The sequence below is a fragment of the Melanotaenia boesemani genome, chromosome 19 (assembly GCF_017639745.1).
Source record: "Melanotaenia boesemani isolate fMelBoe1 chromosome 19, fMelBoe1.pri, whole genome shotgun sequence".
NCBI lineage: Eukaryota > Metazoa > Chordata > Actinopteri > Atheriniformes > Melanotaeniidae > Melanotaenia > Melanotaenia boesemani.
The window spans coordinates 9,961,131-9,980,873 of NC_055700.1; the positions used below are offsets into that span (position 1 = coordinate 9,961,131).

A 19,743-nucleotide genomic window follows, 5' to 3' on the forward strand; every position below is an offset into this window, starting at 1 on the left:
TAAACACTGTAATCTTACCGTATCAAAATATTCTTTTTCCTGGATTAGCGAAGTCCTGGTCCCGTCAATTAAACACAACCAGAAGCTGGACTCAAACCAGATGTTCCAAACTGAAATACAACACTTTAAAAGTTGTATTTCATGGCACAAACTACAAAATATGTCTTTATTAGTATGAATTTGGAGTTTTCTAAATGTTTGGCCATGAGACTCATCTAGATATTGTATGTCTCTGTTGTTTATACCAATTAAATATTTCAATTTATCCCATTATTTGTGCTGCATCTCCACACATAAAAGCTCTTTTCTACATTTGTCAGAATAAAATAAACCATCCTTTTGATGGCAAAGTAACTCAGTGTGGCTGTTTGATTTTAAATTGAATAATCAGTTTGTACTACTGAGTAACGCCGCGTCCAAAGTGAATAAAATAGATCACATGAATGATTTGAAGTAGCTGCCTTTTAGTCAAACCTTCTTTTTTTTCTCTCTTTTTGAAAAGAAGAGGATTAACAGCATGTAACGGACACTTGAGTGAAGGAAAAAAACCACAAGCAAGAAGACAAATAACAGTCATATTTACTTTAAGCTTTACACTCAGTGTAATAAAATGCGCATTTGTAATAGTTGTAAATGTATTTTTTTTATCATTTATTGTAACTTCAAACAAAAATAATTTCTACAAAAAATATTGAAATAATGTCATAATATTGATACGTGGTTCATATCTTTTGTCTCTCCTTTAGACTTCTGATTATCTGAAACTTGTTAAAACTGTGTTTCCTGAATACTGTGTGAAGATTAAATCTCATTAAAGTGTGGCAACAATCACTCATTCCTATAACAACCATAATAGTAACTAATTTTTTAGAATCATAACCCCCTGGATATTATATAATGTCATTTATAATCTCAGCGACTGCTAGTGGGCACATTTAGATACATTGACTGAAGGTATAATTAAAAAATAAATGCAGCAGAAATAGAATAAATGCAAAATCAAGTCTCATCTTTTGGTAGAAATGAAACCTGGATAAAATACTATGTAGGCCTCAGCAGCAGAATCAAAGGAGCACCTCCTGAACCGTCCATCAAGTTGACATGTCTCACCCTCACACTGAGTTCGACCACACACACGTTGGCTGTCAGTCTGACAAAGGTGAGGTCCTTAACTCAACGTAGAAGGAAATGAAAAGAACAGAAAAGGTCCTTGTGGTTACAACAGCCATTCCCTTTGAAGTGAACAGTGGTGATTTAAGTGTTCTGTTTATGCTTTTTGGTTTGATGCACATCGCTCCAGCTGAGGAATAAAGGGAACAGTGGTTGGTATGATTATTTTCCCCTTTGACTGCATCTCTTTTCTCTGAGGTCATCCCTTTTATTTGTCCTTCTCACACCTGAGCACACACTCAGCGTCATAACAGTCCAGTGAGGTGTGTGTATGTGTGTTTGCAAGGAGGATAGGGATAGGTAGTGTTCTGTAAGGTGTGTTTCTATAAGAATGCTGCTGTGTGCGTTTGTTGAGGTCCATGACTTAAGTGACCTGCCTTACTTTGGGTCACCCTTTGCCTTATATATGCACTCATACACACACAGTTCTTTGTTTAAAGGTGTGGGGTGTGGAGGGTTTCGTGGCTCAGTGGGGTGATAATGTGGCCAGCAAGTATGGTAGCAGGGTGCAGAGCAGCAGGGTGGCTGTAGAGAGGTGCGGCAATGAGGCGCCATTGCAGTCCTTGCCCGCCTCACAGCGGGACTGTTGGCACAGTACCCCCTTAAACTCTAGAGGACAGATACACTTCTGGTTCTGGCTGCACGTTCCTCCGTTCTGGCACAGAAGCATCTCCTCGTCACAAACGTTAGCTGTGAGAAGGGATAAAGGCAAAAGGGAGAGAGCAGCAGAGAGAGAAGGGTATAGTGGAAAGGATTTGCAGAGGTAGTAGAATGAGAGTGAAGAGTTGGAAATAAAGAGCATGCAGCAAAGTGACAGAATGACAGGTGGTAAAAGGATAGTGGGGGAGTAAAGAGCACAAAGGCAAAGGAGATATGTATAGCAAAGAGAGACAGGTAGAAAAAGATAAGGAAAGGCAATGTTAGAAAAAAAATATGATAGGGAACAGATACAGCAAGAGGAGTGGAATTCAGGGCAGAAAGAACAAAGTTGAAAAGTTAGCAGGAGGAAAGCAAGAGGTTAGATGAATTCTAGTCTTTTCCTCAGGGGCAAGAACAGGTAACATCTGCTTTCTTTTTTTTTGTCTGTTCTCCAAGCCTGCGCTTTCTCAGGGTCAAGTAAAAAATATATCAATCTAAGCAGAAAAAAACTGCACATCTGATATTTGTCAAGTAATGATTCAAGGAACAACTAGCATCATTAAAATACTATAAAGGGGATCGGGAACAGTACAAAGATAGCTGTGCTTCACAAAGTACATGGCCTAAAAAAAAAAAAATCTCAGAGAGAAAACAAAGGATCAAGCTTCTTTGGTGAGAAATAATTACACGTCCTGACATTTTTTTCATTCCTCAAGAGACAACTGGTTGTGTTGCAGCAGCAACTATCAGTATTAAATTAACAGTATTATTATACTTTACACTATCCATTATTATAATAATTGAAACTACAGTTTAAATGCATCATTGTCTTTTTATCAGCATGTGCACGAGTGTATGAAAGTTTTATTTGTGTTTGAGGCCCCTGACTAGATGGTAGATGGCAGAGGAAGGCGATTCTCTGTAATGGGGTTAAGGTGTGACAGGGCCATCAATTAAAGGAGCAGCTGATGCTGCTAATGAGCTACATGATCTATTCCCCTGTGAGTTAAGAAAACACAGGGAGCGGCACAAGTTAAGTGGACGGTACACTTGAAAAGGTCCTGGAAAGGCTGCAACATTTCTTTCACCCTGGATCTTTTGACATGATCTCAGAACAAATCAGCCTACCCATACTCACCATAACAGCCTTGTTTCCAGTAGTATCCCGGTAGGCAGTCATCACATTTGGGCCCCGTGACGCCGTCTCTACACTGGCAGAAGCCTGTACCGTTACACCGATCATGAACAGAGCCCATTTGGTTGCAGTTGCACTCTGAAAAAAGAATGATTTGACTTGAGATTAGTTAGTCAAGTTCTGTCACTTTGCTAATGTAATGGTCTGCCACCTTGATAATAAATAATTAACCTGTTCAGTCAAAAGCAGTGACGGAATAACAGCTATACAAAACTCATCACTTAAGGCTACTGAGCTCTTTGATGCTACATATGACTAAAACATTAAGACATTTAATTTGATATTTTATAACTGCTTCATCTCCTCAATCTGCAGAGCACTACTATGCAAACTGTCTAAAGGTCTGCTTGAGTTTAAACTGTCTTTAAAAGAATCCACATGGGTTTCCTGAAAAAAGCACCTATATTGAAGCCTTGAAGAGACTGATCAACTTCTTTCCCATCAAGTCCAAAAGATACAAATGAAAGCTGTCTATTTATGTCACAGAGTACTGCATGTCTCAGATGTTGCTTGGGAAACGGCTTCCATGGCACAGAAATGCAAGTTCTTTTGATCACATGATATTGGATCTCTAAAAAGGCAGATGCAAGGAAAATTGTGGCGATTTAAACAGCTGAATGAGATATACGAGTATTTTTGTTATCCTGCTTAATTTAACATTTAAATTAAGGTTGAAATACTTGCAACAAACCTATTCTTTGAACCAGAATTTAATGAATTATGATTCAGATGGACTGCTAAACTATAAAAACTAGTCTATTGGCTTAGAAACTCTCCCTAACTTTACCATCTTTTACATTATAATCATGTCTTGATATGCTCTCTTCTCTGTATTGTTTCCTTTTTAATCACAATATTGAATTTTGTTTTTAAATTACTTCATTGCTTGTTGTAATTATGATTCCAAAAGCATATTTGGAAACAGACATTCTGATCAGTGATAGTTTTTAGGAAAATAATTTTTAAAAACTGCATATTTGTCAGTTAATGGTTAACTAGAGTTTTTCTCATCATATCATATAATAGCTCATCTTTTGAATAAATTCAAGATCAAATTAGCTAATTTATCATTAAATTTATCATTAAATATTCATCAAATTGAGAGAAGCTGAGAGACCAAGATTAAAGCAACCACAGCTATGCCGTTGGTATTCCTGTTTGTGGGTCATGCGCATTCATATTGGGATTGTATGTGACCCACTGTTAGCGAATACGCGTTGAGAATGCATTGCTGGATAAAATGTGTTTCCTGCTCTAGAGACATTTGTGTGAACTGATTTCTGTTGCCATGCTTTATGTGCCAATGTGCTGGCAGATGAGCTAATAGGGCCTTATTTGTGCTGACTCCAAGGCTTGGCCCTGTGTGTGCCCTGACGGCAGTGAGTTTACCCTCCAACCCCCTGCAGTTCACCTACAGATGGATCCAAATCAACACCAGATTTTAGCTCTACAACAATGCAAACAAAGTGACCTCTGATCAGGATGTCCTTTTCATTAAAAACAAATACTGTGACAGCAAATAACCAGTCATTGTATGTAGACATGAAAAAAGTAGTTTTCTACACAACATTCATGATTTTTTTTCACTGCTTTAATTATATGCTTCTACCACATCAACAATGATGCAAGTTTAAGGTGTTGGCTTTTGGCTTAAAGGGTGCCTGAGGATATTCTCATCAATGATGAGAGGATGACTTCTTTAATTTATATTGCAGTCTGTCTAGCTTCAGGGTAATAGAACCATATATCCAAAAGTTCTATAGTTTTATTTCCACAAAAGTTCAAAGTTCCTGGGTTATGTCATTTATCTGAACACAACAGCTTAACTTTACTTTACTTTATAGTTGACATGCCTTTTTACTCTTTGTGGCCAAAAAAAAAAAAAAAACTTTCTGTGACAACAATTTGATAAAAAAAAAAGGTGACAGGGAACAACTAGTTTCTTTACTGGAAGCTGTTTCTTATTTAAAATATCTGAATTCATCTACTGCTGCTTACTTAAACATGTCGTCATGCTTGTTTTCCTGTTTTGCTAAGCCCTCTGGAGTAGACTTAGTTTTTAGTGATGTATGGCCTCCTTAGCCTCCTGTTTATGCAAGAAAACACTTTAGTATGCAATGGAAACTATCAGATTTGTGGAAATTTTGATATAGAAATCAGTTGGAGCAGCTTTAATTTTGCACAGCCCCTTTCTGTTTGGCACAGTTGGAGACCCCCGTTTGAAAAGTGTTTCAGCTTCCTCACTGTCGCTCTGACAGGGATGTGAACATTTACATTAAAACTTCAAATCCTGTATGCTGGAGTACAGAGACAGCACAACTGTGTTTTTTTTTAAAACTCTCAGTAAAGTATTTATATATTAAGGAAAAAAACATAACTTTACTAACATCAAAAGTTCACCATTCAGTCTGTGCCTTTAATTTTCAAAGGAGTGTGTTGAAGTGATATATTGGAGAAGGAGAAATGTAATGTTCTCTTGTTTATGGCTAGGAGCCTGGCCTGATAACTTACTGTAGACTTTCCATCTCAGCTCCAAAGGAAATACTTGCTCAATTTAAATTCAGAAGTTGAAATAATATCAAGAATGACTGGGAGGATCTCCATATTTGGAAGCCCTCAGTACAGCACCAGTTTCAAGGATGAGGGAAAGTAGATTCTGTGGAACTCTGTGCCCATTTCTTCTACTTCCCTACATGCTACTGTAATAAATCCTGAATTGGATGGAAACTGAAGACCTCACACAGAAAGCACACATACTCTACCACTATACTGACACGCACAAACACCATCCCCCTCCACATACTCTCACTGTCTCCCAGTAGACTGACCAATGCACACGTTCTCATCATCCAGTTCGGCAGAGGCGTTGCGGAAGAATCCAAGTCTGCAGTGTTGGCAGTTCTGGCCTCTGGTGTTGTGCTTGCAGCTGACGCATGTGACAATGTTCAGGTAGTCAATATAGCTGCAGCGGTTGGAGTGGCCATAGCACTCACAGTCTACAAGAAAAGAAACAGATTTCATTTAGTTCGTATGGAAGGATAATGTTGTTCATGCTTAAATTTAAATGATAAAAAACTGACTAGGGAGAGTACTGCATTGGATTATTGGATGACAGGTGGAAATGATAAATGATTTGTGCTCACAAATACGTCTGAAGGTTTTAGTTTAGGATGTCAGTGTAAAGAATGAATGACTCATGCGTTTTTTAAGAGGTACCTCAATCACGATATATTGGTTCAATAAAGACAAACCACTCCCTCCCCATTACCACACTCAGGTTTGCTGAATCTGCTTCACTGTGCAACACTGATTACTAATGGGAATTCCACTATCATGTGTGCACATGCTTCTGTGAAAGCATGCAGGTGTGTGATTACAGCCATGTTTAGTGTGTCTGGGAGTTTAATTATTGCACCATATTAGTATATTATAAGCTACAGAATCATAATCAAGGGAGTTTGAGGTGAGCAATACTGTGGGCTTTTAGAGTTTGCAACTGTATCTATGAAATCAATCTGACCCTGGTTAACCAGAACACAAAAAACAACAAAAACCTACTGGGTAGTTACAGCAAAATATCCCCACATTAGCAGTGATTAAATGTATCTCAGAAACATTTGGGTCAGCCCTCCAAGGCTGCAGTGGTAAAATTGTGTAGCTGACTTTTGTATTGAAATGCCTAAATGAGCAAAGTTTCCGTGGATCACATTCTTCAGATTTCTACTGCTGACTAAACAGGACAGGAAAGTCTATCCCTATCATTTTACTATGGATGAAAATACTAGTACTAACACATCTCAAGATCATTAGATTCTCTAACATCTGCCGTTACTTATCACACTCACAACAAGAGCAATATAATATTGTGAAAGACCAGAAATTAGATCCATGAACAATGTGTATGCAAAAAAATAATGCATGTTGTGTGTGTGTGAATGGATGTGAGAGAGAGAGGTTATGATCAGGTGTGTGTTTTAAAAAACTGTTTGTTGTATGTTTTTTATGTAAAACACTTTGGACTATGTTTTGTATGAAAAGTGCTTAAATAAGATTTGATTTGAAATAATTGGAAGGGATGGAAGAACCATTGTGACACTTGACCTTTTTCATTGACATGAAAACCAATAAATGTAATGTTCCTCCCTGAACTGTCAATGAAAAGGTTCCCTTTGGATTTTTGTAGTGAAGTATTTATGTTTAGGTGGCGTGTTGTAGTTCTGGTTCCCAGTTAAATTTCAAGCTCAAATTTAAGATTTTAGTGTTTGAAAGTCATTAAACAGGATAATGCTTCCTCACCTCTCCTATCTCAACTTTGCAAACTTCCAAGAGAGCTGTGAGGTTAGCTGCAGGTGACCTGCTGCTTCCGTTCAAATTATTACCTCACCGAAACTCGAGAGGTGGGGATAAGAGCTTAGCTTATCTTCTCTTTCAATACCTCACCTACCAATGGGCACCCCAGTATAAAGTTGTTCTGTACTGGAAAGCCTCAGTACAACAACGGATGCAAGCTGACGTCAGATCGAGCAACATCCATTACTGATCAATATGCCAGATTTTTCTTCTATTAAGTCTGACAAAGGCTGAAATTGTGACACATCTGACTATTAACTTTTACCATTCCTCATTCACATAAGTACACATCTACACCACAACTGTAGCCCCTCCCATCAGCTGTCACGGGGTCTGTTTTGATAATTGAAATCAGGTGTCACACACTGACTTTTGAGCCCACCTTAATCATCTCATTATGTCTAAAAAACAGACTTTGTTTTCTCGATAATGAGATAAATTATCCTGTTATCATGAAAAAACGGTCCTCGCTCTGCTTTTGTATAAACCAATCTGAGTCATTGATTTTTTTTGTCTTTGATTACTTGCTTGTGTAGTTTATTTAAACTACTTATGGACTAGTAATTGACTTATGTACCACAAATATGAATCAATGTGGTCTAACAAACATGTGTATCCCCTCTTTACTATGGTCTCTTTGTTGAAATTTATGAAAAGTTGAAGAAAACACATTGCACATTTTTTTTGGCTCAGTCCTGCTCTTCTAGATTTTTACTGTTGCTTTATCATTCTCTGCAGTTTAAAATTCTCATTTTACAAAGGGCTGCGCAGTTGGAGCTCTTAATCGTATTTCCTTTGTAATTTTTGAATTGTCTTGAGAGACTCTGATTACAGGTTTCATGTTTTATAAATTAAGACTTGTTCTGAATTTCACACCCTAAAATGGAGATTGGTGAAGCAGCTCTATAGTTTAAAGCCTATTAGCTATACTGCAGGGTCTGTATTGTGGAGAGGGGCGTAGTGAAAGGTGGAGGGGTGTTTCTCTAGTTTCTCCACTGTTTTCTTGGCTGATTCCGGTTGCTAATTAAGGTTTTATTAAGCCTTAGAAGTTGGCTGCTATAGTGCGCTGCAAGGCATCGCTGTCCTCTAAAGAGGCGTTTACCAGGCATGTTTATGCAAATACACATTTAAATGCACATTAAAAAGTCGGAGTTTAGCTGTTTAATCCGCCGTCACATTATTATTTTATTATTGTTTGGTTGATGATGCCAGCTAAAATATTAATGAGCTGGTTTAAAGGAAGCCAGCGAGAGGAGCACCATAAAGTGCCTCTCTCAGCACTGAGGGAACCATGCTAGCAGTGGGAGAGGACGGCCTAATTAAATATAAATGGGCAATTACTTCGCAGACTAGAGAGGCAATAGGACATTGTTCCACAAATTAACGTTACGAGTCAAGATGCTTCTTTATTGGTATTTATCAATTGTGAATGGTTAACAGTAAAAGATGGTTATATTGGGAGACGGAGAAAACGGCCTCAGTTAAAGAGAGTTTGAAGCAATAACTTTTCTTTCTTACAAGCATCATTTCTGCAGCAATAAACACAAGTATGAGTGGGAAGTGCAGACACTTACCTTGTTAATGCACATAAAGTGAACAAAACCATGAGTCACAGATGAAAAGAGAGAAAATGAGCAAAATGAAAAGTATAAAACATATCATGGGAGGAATTTTTCCACAGGTTTACTATTTGAATGGCACTATCGAATTATTAGGAAAAGAAGAGGAACAATCCAGAGGATTTAAACTAACTCAAGTGTCCTGGCTGGTTCTTCAGACCACATGTTACTTGTGTTAGTCTCTTACCTTTGTAATCATAATATATGATCCCAAGCAACTGTTTGTCCTGGGTCTCTCCTGGGAGCAAGAGTTTCAGAAGCCCTTGAGGGATGAAGGAATCTTTGTTTAAGATTATTCTCCACATCATTCATTGTGCTACGGTTTCCTACAGTACTTTACATTCACACAGCTGGAGCCAGTAGAGCCTAGAGGTCCCATTTAGTACTAAAGGGAGGGTCTAGTAGACAAAGTGGTAGGGATACCCACTGAACTCTAGCTGACAGAAAGGTGCTAGATTTGTTCTATAAAGCTGAGGAAGTCTTCAGCTACTGTAGTGTTTCTTAACTGGTTGGACAGTTTAAAAGGTTTGTAACACTTTATAAGTTTGTATTAAAAAAATAGTGTTGTGCTCCTCTCCAATAAGTTACAGGCTAAATATGAATTTAAATATTAATTTACTTCTTTACAAAAATTTTCACATAAAATCAGTTTTTAAGCATTTTAAAAAAAATGTAGGTGGAAATAGAATCTGCTGTGAGATTATTTTGACATTGACAAAAGTTTCTGAAAATGCTCAGGAAAAACAAAAGTGACATCTCATACTAATTAACCACAACATTAAAACCACTTACAGGCGATGTGAATATCATCAATCATCACTGCAGTCTTCTGCTTGGAGGACTTAGGTCCTAGTATTCATATGGATGCTACAGTATTTTAACAGGATGCCTTGGAACAAGCATAAACCACAGAGGCCTCACCCAACAACCCACAGGTTCTTTGCTTAGACACCACAGGACGCTCCAGATGTCCTGTTTCTTGCCCTGATGGGCCAGGAAGTTTTCTGGGACATGGCATTTCATTGTTGATGATAAAGATGTTATGATTGAAAGACTTGAGATGCTCATCAATTATGTGGAGATATTTTTTTCCTTAATTACACAGAAATAACTATGGGAGTTGTTTGGAGATTTTTGTCTTTATATGTGATAATATATGTAAACTTTTTTTTTTCTGTAAACTACACACATATTGAAACAGGCAGTCTCCAAATTGTCAGTCTAAATTTTGATAAATTTGTGCAACCAGTTATGAACCACTGCAATTATATCACTCAGATTCTACCTTTCTTTTTTCCTTTTTCTTTCTCCTCTTTTTCATCTTCTTCTTGTCCATAACCGTACCATGTGGTCCCATGACCACCTCCCTCTCTCCCATGTTTTTCACTGATGTGGTGCACTACAAATGAGCAACAACTCAAAAATGAATTTATATCAGTACAATACAGATTATCTCAGGCTATCTCTACCAACCTAGATGACACAAAAACTACTCAAAAAACAACATTAACTGCAAGTTTGCAAAAAACTTGCACTAATATAAATCTTTTTGTAAAATTAAGCACAAAACCTGCATCATATTTATAATTAGCTAATTAGATAAGACATCACAGTATCTAGAATTTAAACAAAATACTGTTCACATCATTCTGAACCCAGTAGCAGCACTGTTTATTTCAAGTACATTTGCTGTGTCAAATTTATCTTCTTTCTTGTCAGCCCATTTTCTCTACTTCTTTTTATAATGCATTTCTTTCTTGCCTCTCAGCATCACTCAGTGTCTTACATGAAAATATGGTACTACTGTTGATACCAGATTAAGATCTAGCCTTATGGCTCATGTTGACTGACAGGCGATCATTTGGTTGAGAAGATAAGTTTAGATACATTTTTCCCTCTTACTGTAATCTGTCAAGCTTAACTTATGATGAAAGTTTATCCTCTGCACTTTTACTGCATCACAAGTAACATACTGTATATAGCCAATGTAAATCTAAAAGAACATAGAAGTGACTACATAAAAAACAAATACCTGTATTCTCAGCTGTTCCATGTCTATGGCCCTCCTGCTCATGCCCAGATGAGATTGTTCTGTGGCCATGACTTTCGTGTGTGTGTCCCTCAAAATGATGGGACACTGAAATGCCACAATCATCAATGTCATAATGGACAAAAATGTTGTGTTGTGAAAAGATTGCCATCATGAAATAGCTACCTTTCCCCCTGGACTCCCCATGATGAGATGAAGTGAATCCATGGCCATGACTTCCAGGTAAATGTTCGTCAGACTTATGGTGGACTGATGCACCACAAGCAAAACAAAACAAAACAAAACCCAGCTGTTTAATGCTTGGAGTTAGGGGTAACTGTAAAGAAAAGTTTATGCAATCCAGAATGCTGTTTAATAAAAAAAAAGAAAAGAAAATGCTGCTATTATTGGACACCTTGAATGTGGTTTTGCTCCCCGTGCACAGAGGAGGATGTCGATTTGTGGCCATGAGTCTCATGTGGATGTGCATGAGACTTGCGAGGGTCTGAAATAACCAGTGACATTAAATAATAGAAATAAAAGATGTTCGTACATTTTATTTTTCTGGAGCAACCGCTACATCTACAAAATATACCTGTCCTCTCAGTTTTTGTGTGCCCATGTTCCTCCTGTCCGTGCCCATGTAAAGCTGTTGTCCCATGGCCATGTGTCACATGTCCATGTCCATGAGAGTTATGAAGATCTGAAGTAACCAATGCAATTAATTACAGGCAAACAAGTATGTTAAAATCTGCTGTGTGTACTTTTTAGTTTCAAATTGAGTCAAATTTCAGACTAGACATTTCAGCAGTTACAGGTATATTGATACTAACACTACATCTAAAAATATACCTGTCCTTTCACCATGTCCGTGCTCATGAGAGGCTGTTTCATGGCCATGTGTTTCATGTCCATGTCCATGTCCATGTCCATGAGGGTCTGAATTAACCATTGTCAATAAAAGTGCAGGAAAACACTTATAAATATCTACTGTTTACACATCTTAGTTAGGGGATCTTAGATATGAGAAAGCTACCACTAAATCTAAAACAGATACCTTTCCTTTCAGCATTTCTGTGTCCATGTTGCTCCTGTCCGTGCCCATGTGCAGCTGTTGTTTCATGGCCATGTGCCACATGTGCATGTCCATGAGACTCATGGAGGTCTGAAATACCTGATGCAATTAAAATTAAAGGCAAAAAAATATCTACTGTTTGTACTTTTTAGATTCCAGGAGGACTATACATTTCAGTTGTTACAGATATGACAGCTATAATTGTATTTAAAAGATGTACCTTTCCCTTCAGCATTTCTGTGACCATGCTCCTCCTGCCTGTGACCATGTGAGGCTGTTATGTGGCCATGTGTTTCATGTGTCTCTTGTGCATGTCCATGGGAGTTATGAGGGCCTGAAATAACCATTAAATATTAAAATTACAGACAATATATATATATATATATATATATATATATATATATATATATATATATATATATATATATATATATATTTATATCTGTCTAATCTTTGTACTTCTTTTAGATTCACGAGGCTCATATTAGTAAAATCTATTACTTTAAATTCCAACTGTGTCAGATATGAGGCCTTTTGCTAAATGTAAAGGATATACCTGTCTCTTCAGTGTTTCTGTGCCCATGCTCCTGTTCGTGCTCATGAGAAGTTGTTTCATGACCATGTGTCACATGTTCATGTGAGTTATGAGGGTCTGAAAAAGCAAATTGCCATCAAATTTACAGATACACAATTTTATTAAAGATGCACTACAGAACTTTTGCAGATTTTCTCAGTGACTCGCCCCCTATCAACGGCTAATTCGACACCCATCATGCATCCTACCTGTAGTGAGTTCTTTCCAACCAGTAAATGACAGTCTTATCTTGATCCTTGTCTTCTGTCTTGTTTTGTCCCTTTCTGTTACTTTTCCTTCTTTCCTCTGATAATATTTTTGTGCATTTTTTTGCTGAATCAAATGCAACGTGCGTTCAAAACAGCTGGTGTGTTTACATCTGCTTGCTTACATGTGATGCAGTGCCTAAATTGAAACCCAGCAGCAACGTTACATGACGTCTCAGAAGAAAAAGTTGTACAGTATAGTCTGCTGGATCGACGCCTCCAGAAATGTGCATGATAGATGTCACTGTGCCATCAAATGAGTTTTAAGGTTGGAATGATGCATATTGTGTCTTTAACATCTGCTGTTTGGGCTTTTCCTTCACTAAATCTAAAGGATTTACCTGTCATATCAGTTTTTGTGTGCCCATGCTCCTCCTGTCCATGCCCATGTGAAGCTGTTTCGTGGCCATGTGTATCATGTGTCTCATGTGCCTCATGTGCATGTCCATGAGAGTTATAAGGGTCTGAAAAAAACATTGCTGTTAAAATTATAGGCACACAACAATATTAATATCTGCTGGGTTTTTTTGGGTTGTTTTTTTTTTGAAAATTAATTACTATACATTTCAGTCACTACAGATACAAGTAGGCTACAACTAAATCTAAAAGATGTACCTGTCCTTTCAGTTTTTGTATGCCCATGTCCCTCCTGTTTGTGCCCATGTGAGGCTGTTGTTTCGTGGCCATGTGCCCCATGAGCATGTCCATGAGAATTATGAAGGTCTGCAAAAACCATTGCCATTGAAAAATGAAAGGCAAACAAATATATTAATAACTACTGTTTGTAATTTTTTTGGTTTGTAGGTGGCTAATTTTGGTAAAAATGATGGACTATACATTTCAGTTTTTACAAATATAAGGAGGCTGTCAATGTATTTAAAAAATGTACCTGTCCTTTCAGCATTTATGTGCCCATGCTCCTCCTGTCCGTGCCCATGTGAATCAGTTGGTTTGTGGGCATGTGTCTCATGTACATGTCCATGAGAGTTTTGAGGGTCTGAAATAATAATTTCCATTAAAGTTACAGGTAAACAATTAAATATCTTCTGTTTATGCTTTTTGGTTTTCAGGAGGCCTATATTAGTAAAATTATTCTCTATATATTTCAACTGCTACAGATAAAAGTGGACTATTGCTACATCTAACCGATGTACCTGTTTTTATGTGTCCATTTTTATGTCCGTGCCCATGTGAGGCTGTTGTTTCGTGACCATGTGTCACGTGTGCAGGTCCATGAGAGTTATGGTGGTCTACAAGTAAATAATTATTTAAAAGTATACAATTAGATTCTTCTTACTGTGCTTTTACATTTTTAGGGCGCTAATTTTATGATAATTATTTACAATAAGAGCATTACAGATATAAGAAGTAGGTTACCACTATAAATAAATTATATACCTGTTCTTTCAACATTTCTGTGTGCATGCTCCTCATGTTCGTGTCCGTGTGTAGATATTGTTTCGAGGCCATGTGATTCATGGGTGTGTCCATGAGAGTTATGATGGTCTTAAAATTACCATTAAATTTAAAATTAAGGAAATAGCTATATGAATATCTACTCTTTCTACTTTTTTTAGTTTCAAGAGGCTTATTTTAGTAAAATTATTTATTATTCATTTAAGCCGCAACAGATGCAAGTAGGTTACAACTACATCTAAAAGATGTACCTGTCCTTTCAGTTTTTGTGTGCCCATGCTCCTCCTGTCTGTGCCCATGTGAGGCTGTTTCATGGCCATGTGCCACATGTGCATGTCCATGAGAGTTATGAGGGTCTGAAATTACAAGTAAACAATTATATAAATACCAGCTGTTTGTACTTTTTCATTTTCAGGGGGTTCATATTAGTAAAATTTTGGACAATGCATTTCAGTCGCTACAGCAACCTGATCTCACAGGAATATGTAACATAACTACGAGGTCTCAACACTTATTTACATGTTCTGAGTAATCAGGGCAATGTTAAGTCAATGGCTTCATCTTGGCGTCTGCACAACTTTTCTGGTTCCGAAACAAGAAAATAAATGCACAAGTTATCTCCAATGCAGAAAGAAATACTGGTAATAAAGTACATAATTCTGAACATGATGTTCTCACTTGACTGAATCAACATTATTAGTGGTTATCAGCACATTCGCATACGAAAGTAGGCCGTTGTAATATATCCATATCGCTTGATCAGCAGCATTGATACAGGAAGTCCAATCCTGTCCAACGAGAATTCAGTCACTTCACCAACAATTACATGTAAAAAAGTGTTGAGATCTCATGGTAATTTCACATATTTCTGTGAGATCTAGTTGGCTAAAGATACAAGCAGGCTACCACCACATCTAAAATATATACCTGTCCTTTCAACATTTCTGTGCCCATGCTTCTCCTGTCCATGTGTAGCTGTTGTTTCGTGGCCATGTGACCCATGTGACTCATGTGACTCATGTGCATGTCCATTAGAGTTATGAAAGTCTGAAATAACCATTTAAAAAAAAAACAGGCAAAAGCTAAATTAATATATACTGTTTCTTCTTTCTTTAGTTTCAAGCACTTCAAATAAGGAAACATTTTCACTATACATTTTACTCAATACAGACGCAAGTATGCTACTACTAAATCTAAAAAAATATACCTGTTCTTTCCGTTTTTGTGTGCCCATGCTGCTCCTTTTGTTGCCCATGTGAGACTGTTTCATGGGTATGTGCCACATGATCATGTCCATGAGAGCCATGTGGGTCTAAAATTACAGGTTTATTTGATGATCCCAAATCAACAAAAATTAGGGGATGCAGCAGCATGCATTGGTGCAAAAGACTCAAAAAAGACAAAAATAAAGCAGTGGATAAAAGCAGCAGGTAAAACCAGCTCTTCCCTGTCTGCCAGAGGTGACTTATTGAACAGAGTGATGGAATGTGGCAGAAAAGATTTCCTGTATCTGGCTGTACGACGGCGGAGCGTCTCTGTCTGTTAGAAAAGGAGCTCCGCTGTCTGACAACTGTGTGGTGGAAAGGATGGTCGGGGTTATCCGTGATGGAAACCAGTTTGTTCAGCAACCTCCTCTCCACCACAGTTTCAAAATTGTCCAATTAATGACGGAGCCAGCCTTCTTTTCAAGTTTGTTCAGCCTGTTGGTGTTGCTGGCTCCGATGCTGCTTCCCCAGCACCCAGCAGCAAAGAAAAGCACACTGTAGACAGCAGACTGATGAAAGATAACCAACATTTTGCTGTAGACACTGAAAGATCTGAGCCAAGAAGTAGAGCCTGCTCTTCTCCTTCTTGTACACAGCATCTGTGTTGGATTTCCCCTCCAGTCTGTGGTCGATGGTCACTCCCAGGTACTTATAGGTCTCTTTCTCTGGAAGTCTATCACCATCTCTCTGGTCTTAGTGACATTCAGTTGCAGGTGATTCCTGCCAGTCCACTCTACAATCCCTACAAGTAGGCTACTACTAAATCTAAAATATATACCTGTCCTTTCACCGTTTCTGTGGCCATGCTCCTCCTGTCCGTGTGAAGCTGTTGTTTCGTGGCCATGTGACCCATGTCCATGTTCATGAGCGTTATGAGGCTCTGAAATAACCATTGTTGTAAAAAATGCATGGAAACCATCTAAAAATATGCTGTTTCTACATTTTAGTTCTCAAGGAGTTCATATCAGCAAAAATGATTCACTATTTGTTTCAATTGCAATAGATGTATGTAAGCTTTTACTAGAAGTAGACTACAGCTCCCACATCTAAAGATATACCTGTCCTATCAGTTGTTGTATGTTGAAGTTCCTCCTGTCCATGCCCATGTGAAGCTGTTGTTTCATGGCTATGTGCCTCATGTGCATGTCCATGAGACTTGTGAGAATCTGAAAATAAACATTGCCATTAAATTGACACCTAAGCAGTTATATTAATATCTGGTGTTTGTACGTTTTTAGTTTTCAGGTAGAAAAATGATGGAGTATGTATTTTAATTAATACAGATATAAGAACACTATCATTTATCTATTACATCTATGATATACCTGTTGTTTCAGCATTTCTGTGCCCATGCCCCTCCTGTCCGTGCCCATGTGAAGCTGTTGTTTTGTGGCCATGTGTCTCGAGTGCATGTCCATGAGAGTTATGAGAATCTGAAATTTCCATTAATATCACAATTAAGCAAAAAACTATATTGTCTGCTTTTTCTACTTTGTGTACTTTTAAAAGTTTGTACTTTTTATTTTTCAGGTGGCTTATATTAAAAAAATTATGGAGTATGCAATTTAATTAATACAGATATTAGAAGGCTATTATTGCATCTATGATATACCTGTCTTTTCAGCATTTATGTGCCCATGCTCCTCCTGTCCGTGCCCATGTGAAGCTGTCGTTTTGTGGACGTGTGTCTCATGTGCATGTCCATGAAATTTATGAGGGTCTGAAATTATCATTAATATAAAAATGGAGCAAAAAACTATATTAATATCTGCTCTCTCTACTATTTTACTTTTAAATGTTTGTACTTTTTATTTTTTAGGCAGCTCATATTCATAAGGGTATGCATTTTTATAACAACAGATATAAGAAGGCTATCGTTGCATCTATGATATACCTGTCGTTTCAGCATTTATGTGCTCATGCTCCTCCTGTCCGTGCCCATGTGAAGCTGTTGTTTTGTGGCCATGTGTCTCATGTGCATGTCCATGAGAGTTATGAGGGTCTGAAATAATAATTTCCATTAAAGTTACAGGTAACAATTATATCAATAGCTGCTGTTTATACTTTTTACTTTCAGGGGGCTCATATAACTCAAATTATGTACTATAACTATATTTTGGTCACTACAAAACTAAGTAGGCTACTGCTTTAAGTACACTAAGATGTACCTGTTGCTTCAGTTTTTTTGTGCGTATGCTCCTCCTGTCCATGCCCATGTGAAGCTGTCGTTTCATGACCATGTGTATCATGTGTGTGCCCATGAGAGTTATGAGGGTCTGAAATAATCATTAATATGAAAATTACAGGCAAACAACTATATTATTATCCACTTTTTGTACCTTTTATTTTCAAGAGGCTCAAATTGTAAAAGTTATTCACTCTGTTTCAGTCATTACATACAAATAGGCTTCTAAAAGATATACCTGTCCTTTCTGTTTTGGTGTGTGAATGCTCCTCTTGTCTGTGCCCATGTGAAACTATTTCATGACCATGAGCAACATGTGCAACATGTGCATGTCCATGAGAGTTATGAGGGTCTGAAAAAAACATACTGTCGTTACAATTATAGGTACATAAATATCTGCTGTTTGCATTATTCAATTTTTAGGAGGCTATTTGTAAATTATTCAATGTACATTTCAGTCACTATAGATGAAAATAGGACATATATAATATATATACCCATTGTTTCAGTTTTTGGGTGCCCATGCGCTTCCTGTCCGTGCCCATGAGAAGCTGTTGCTTTGTGGCCATGTGTCTCATGCCCGTGTACATGAGACTTATGAGGGTCTGAAACAGCCATTGCCATTAAAATTAAACTTTACCCTTTTAAAAAGTGGCTATGGCGAACAACTTTCTACTTCTGTTACAAGAAAATATACCAACAACTACATTTCAACACTTTACCCATTGTTTCAGCTTCACTGTGTCTAAGATCCTCCTCTCCATGTCCATGTGAGGCTGTTATGTGTCCATTAGTCTCATGTCCATTACCATCAGATTTGTGAGGGTCTGAAAAAACTTTTAAGTTTACAAATAAACTTTTAAAGAAGTATTAGTCGCTTTGTTTTTAATTTTCTGAGATGCATATTTAAACATAAAAAATACAATTTTACAACTCTACAGGCTACAAGAAGATGACTATCACTACATGTGAACGGTTTACCTGTTGTTTCAGCTGCTCTGTGTGTTTGTGTCACCTCTCCATGTCCATGTGAAGGTGTTGTTTCATGTCCATGAGTCTCATGTCCATTAGACTTATGTGGGTCTGAATGAAATCACTCATTAAAATTACAACCAAAGATTTATATTAGTACTGTTAGATTGTACTTTTTACTTTAAGAGGCTTGTTTTTGTAAGTTTACTACTGCGAAATGATTTACCTGTCCTTTCAGGTTGTCTGTGTGCATTCACCTCCTCTCTGTGCCCGTGTGAGGCTGTTGTTTTGTGGTTGTGTGTGTGTTCCTCAAGCACATGGGAGCCTGACACAATAATTGTCATCAGTATTGGAAGCAAAGCCCTTAATGTGCTTAAGCTGTTTCCTGTATTCAGATGAGCATTTTCTGCTGTAAGCTGTTAGGATTGATTTATTGGAAAATTTATCACAACATTAAACTGTAAAAGCTCTGTAAGCAGTTTTCTTAAGAGTTTCCTGAGCTCTCAGCATTTCTGTTCGCATGTTTTCTCTCCTCTCATGTGCCACTTATGTCATAAGTAATTTCCATTGCTACAGTTATACTACATAAAGCATTAGGTACCTTTTCTTTCAAAATGTTTGTCTATATGCTCCTCCTGCCCATGCTGCGATGGGGTTTTGTGGCTATTAGTCCAATGAACATGTTCCTCAGATGTGGGGTGGCCTGACAAACCACAGATTTCATTAACACAACGCATTTAAAAAAATCCACTACATTTATTTATTATTGCATCCTAATCATTTATCAAAAAGTTTATGTGCATATTCTTGCACCATAGAGGAAAACTTTTAAAAACCATAGGTTTAAAAAAGCCACCTGTTCTTTCATCTTTTCTGAGCGTATGCTCTTCTCCTTGCTCAGATGAGAATGGAGTATCATACAAATATGAGACTCATTAACACGATGGTCATCAAAACAACCAATACAGAGAAAATTCAATTTTTCCTC

General features: G+C 37.5%; 1 protein-coding gene across 1 annotated transcript in view; it reads right to left on the minus strand.

Moving 5' to 3' along the window:
* Positions 1–634: 634 nt before the first annotated feature.
* The window catches only part of LOC121630378 (netrin-G2), a 75,973-nt gene continuing 56,864 nt past the window's right edge, over positions 635–19,743 (minus strand). Inside the window, 3 exon segments of the mRNA XM_041970652.1 lie at positions 635–1,860; positions 2,948–3,082; positions 5,833–6,000. Of these exon segments, the coding sequence (XP_041826586.1) occupies positions 1,637–1,860; positions 2,948–3,082; positions 5,833–6,000 (527 nt within the window). The 3' untranslated portion in view covers positions 635–1,636.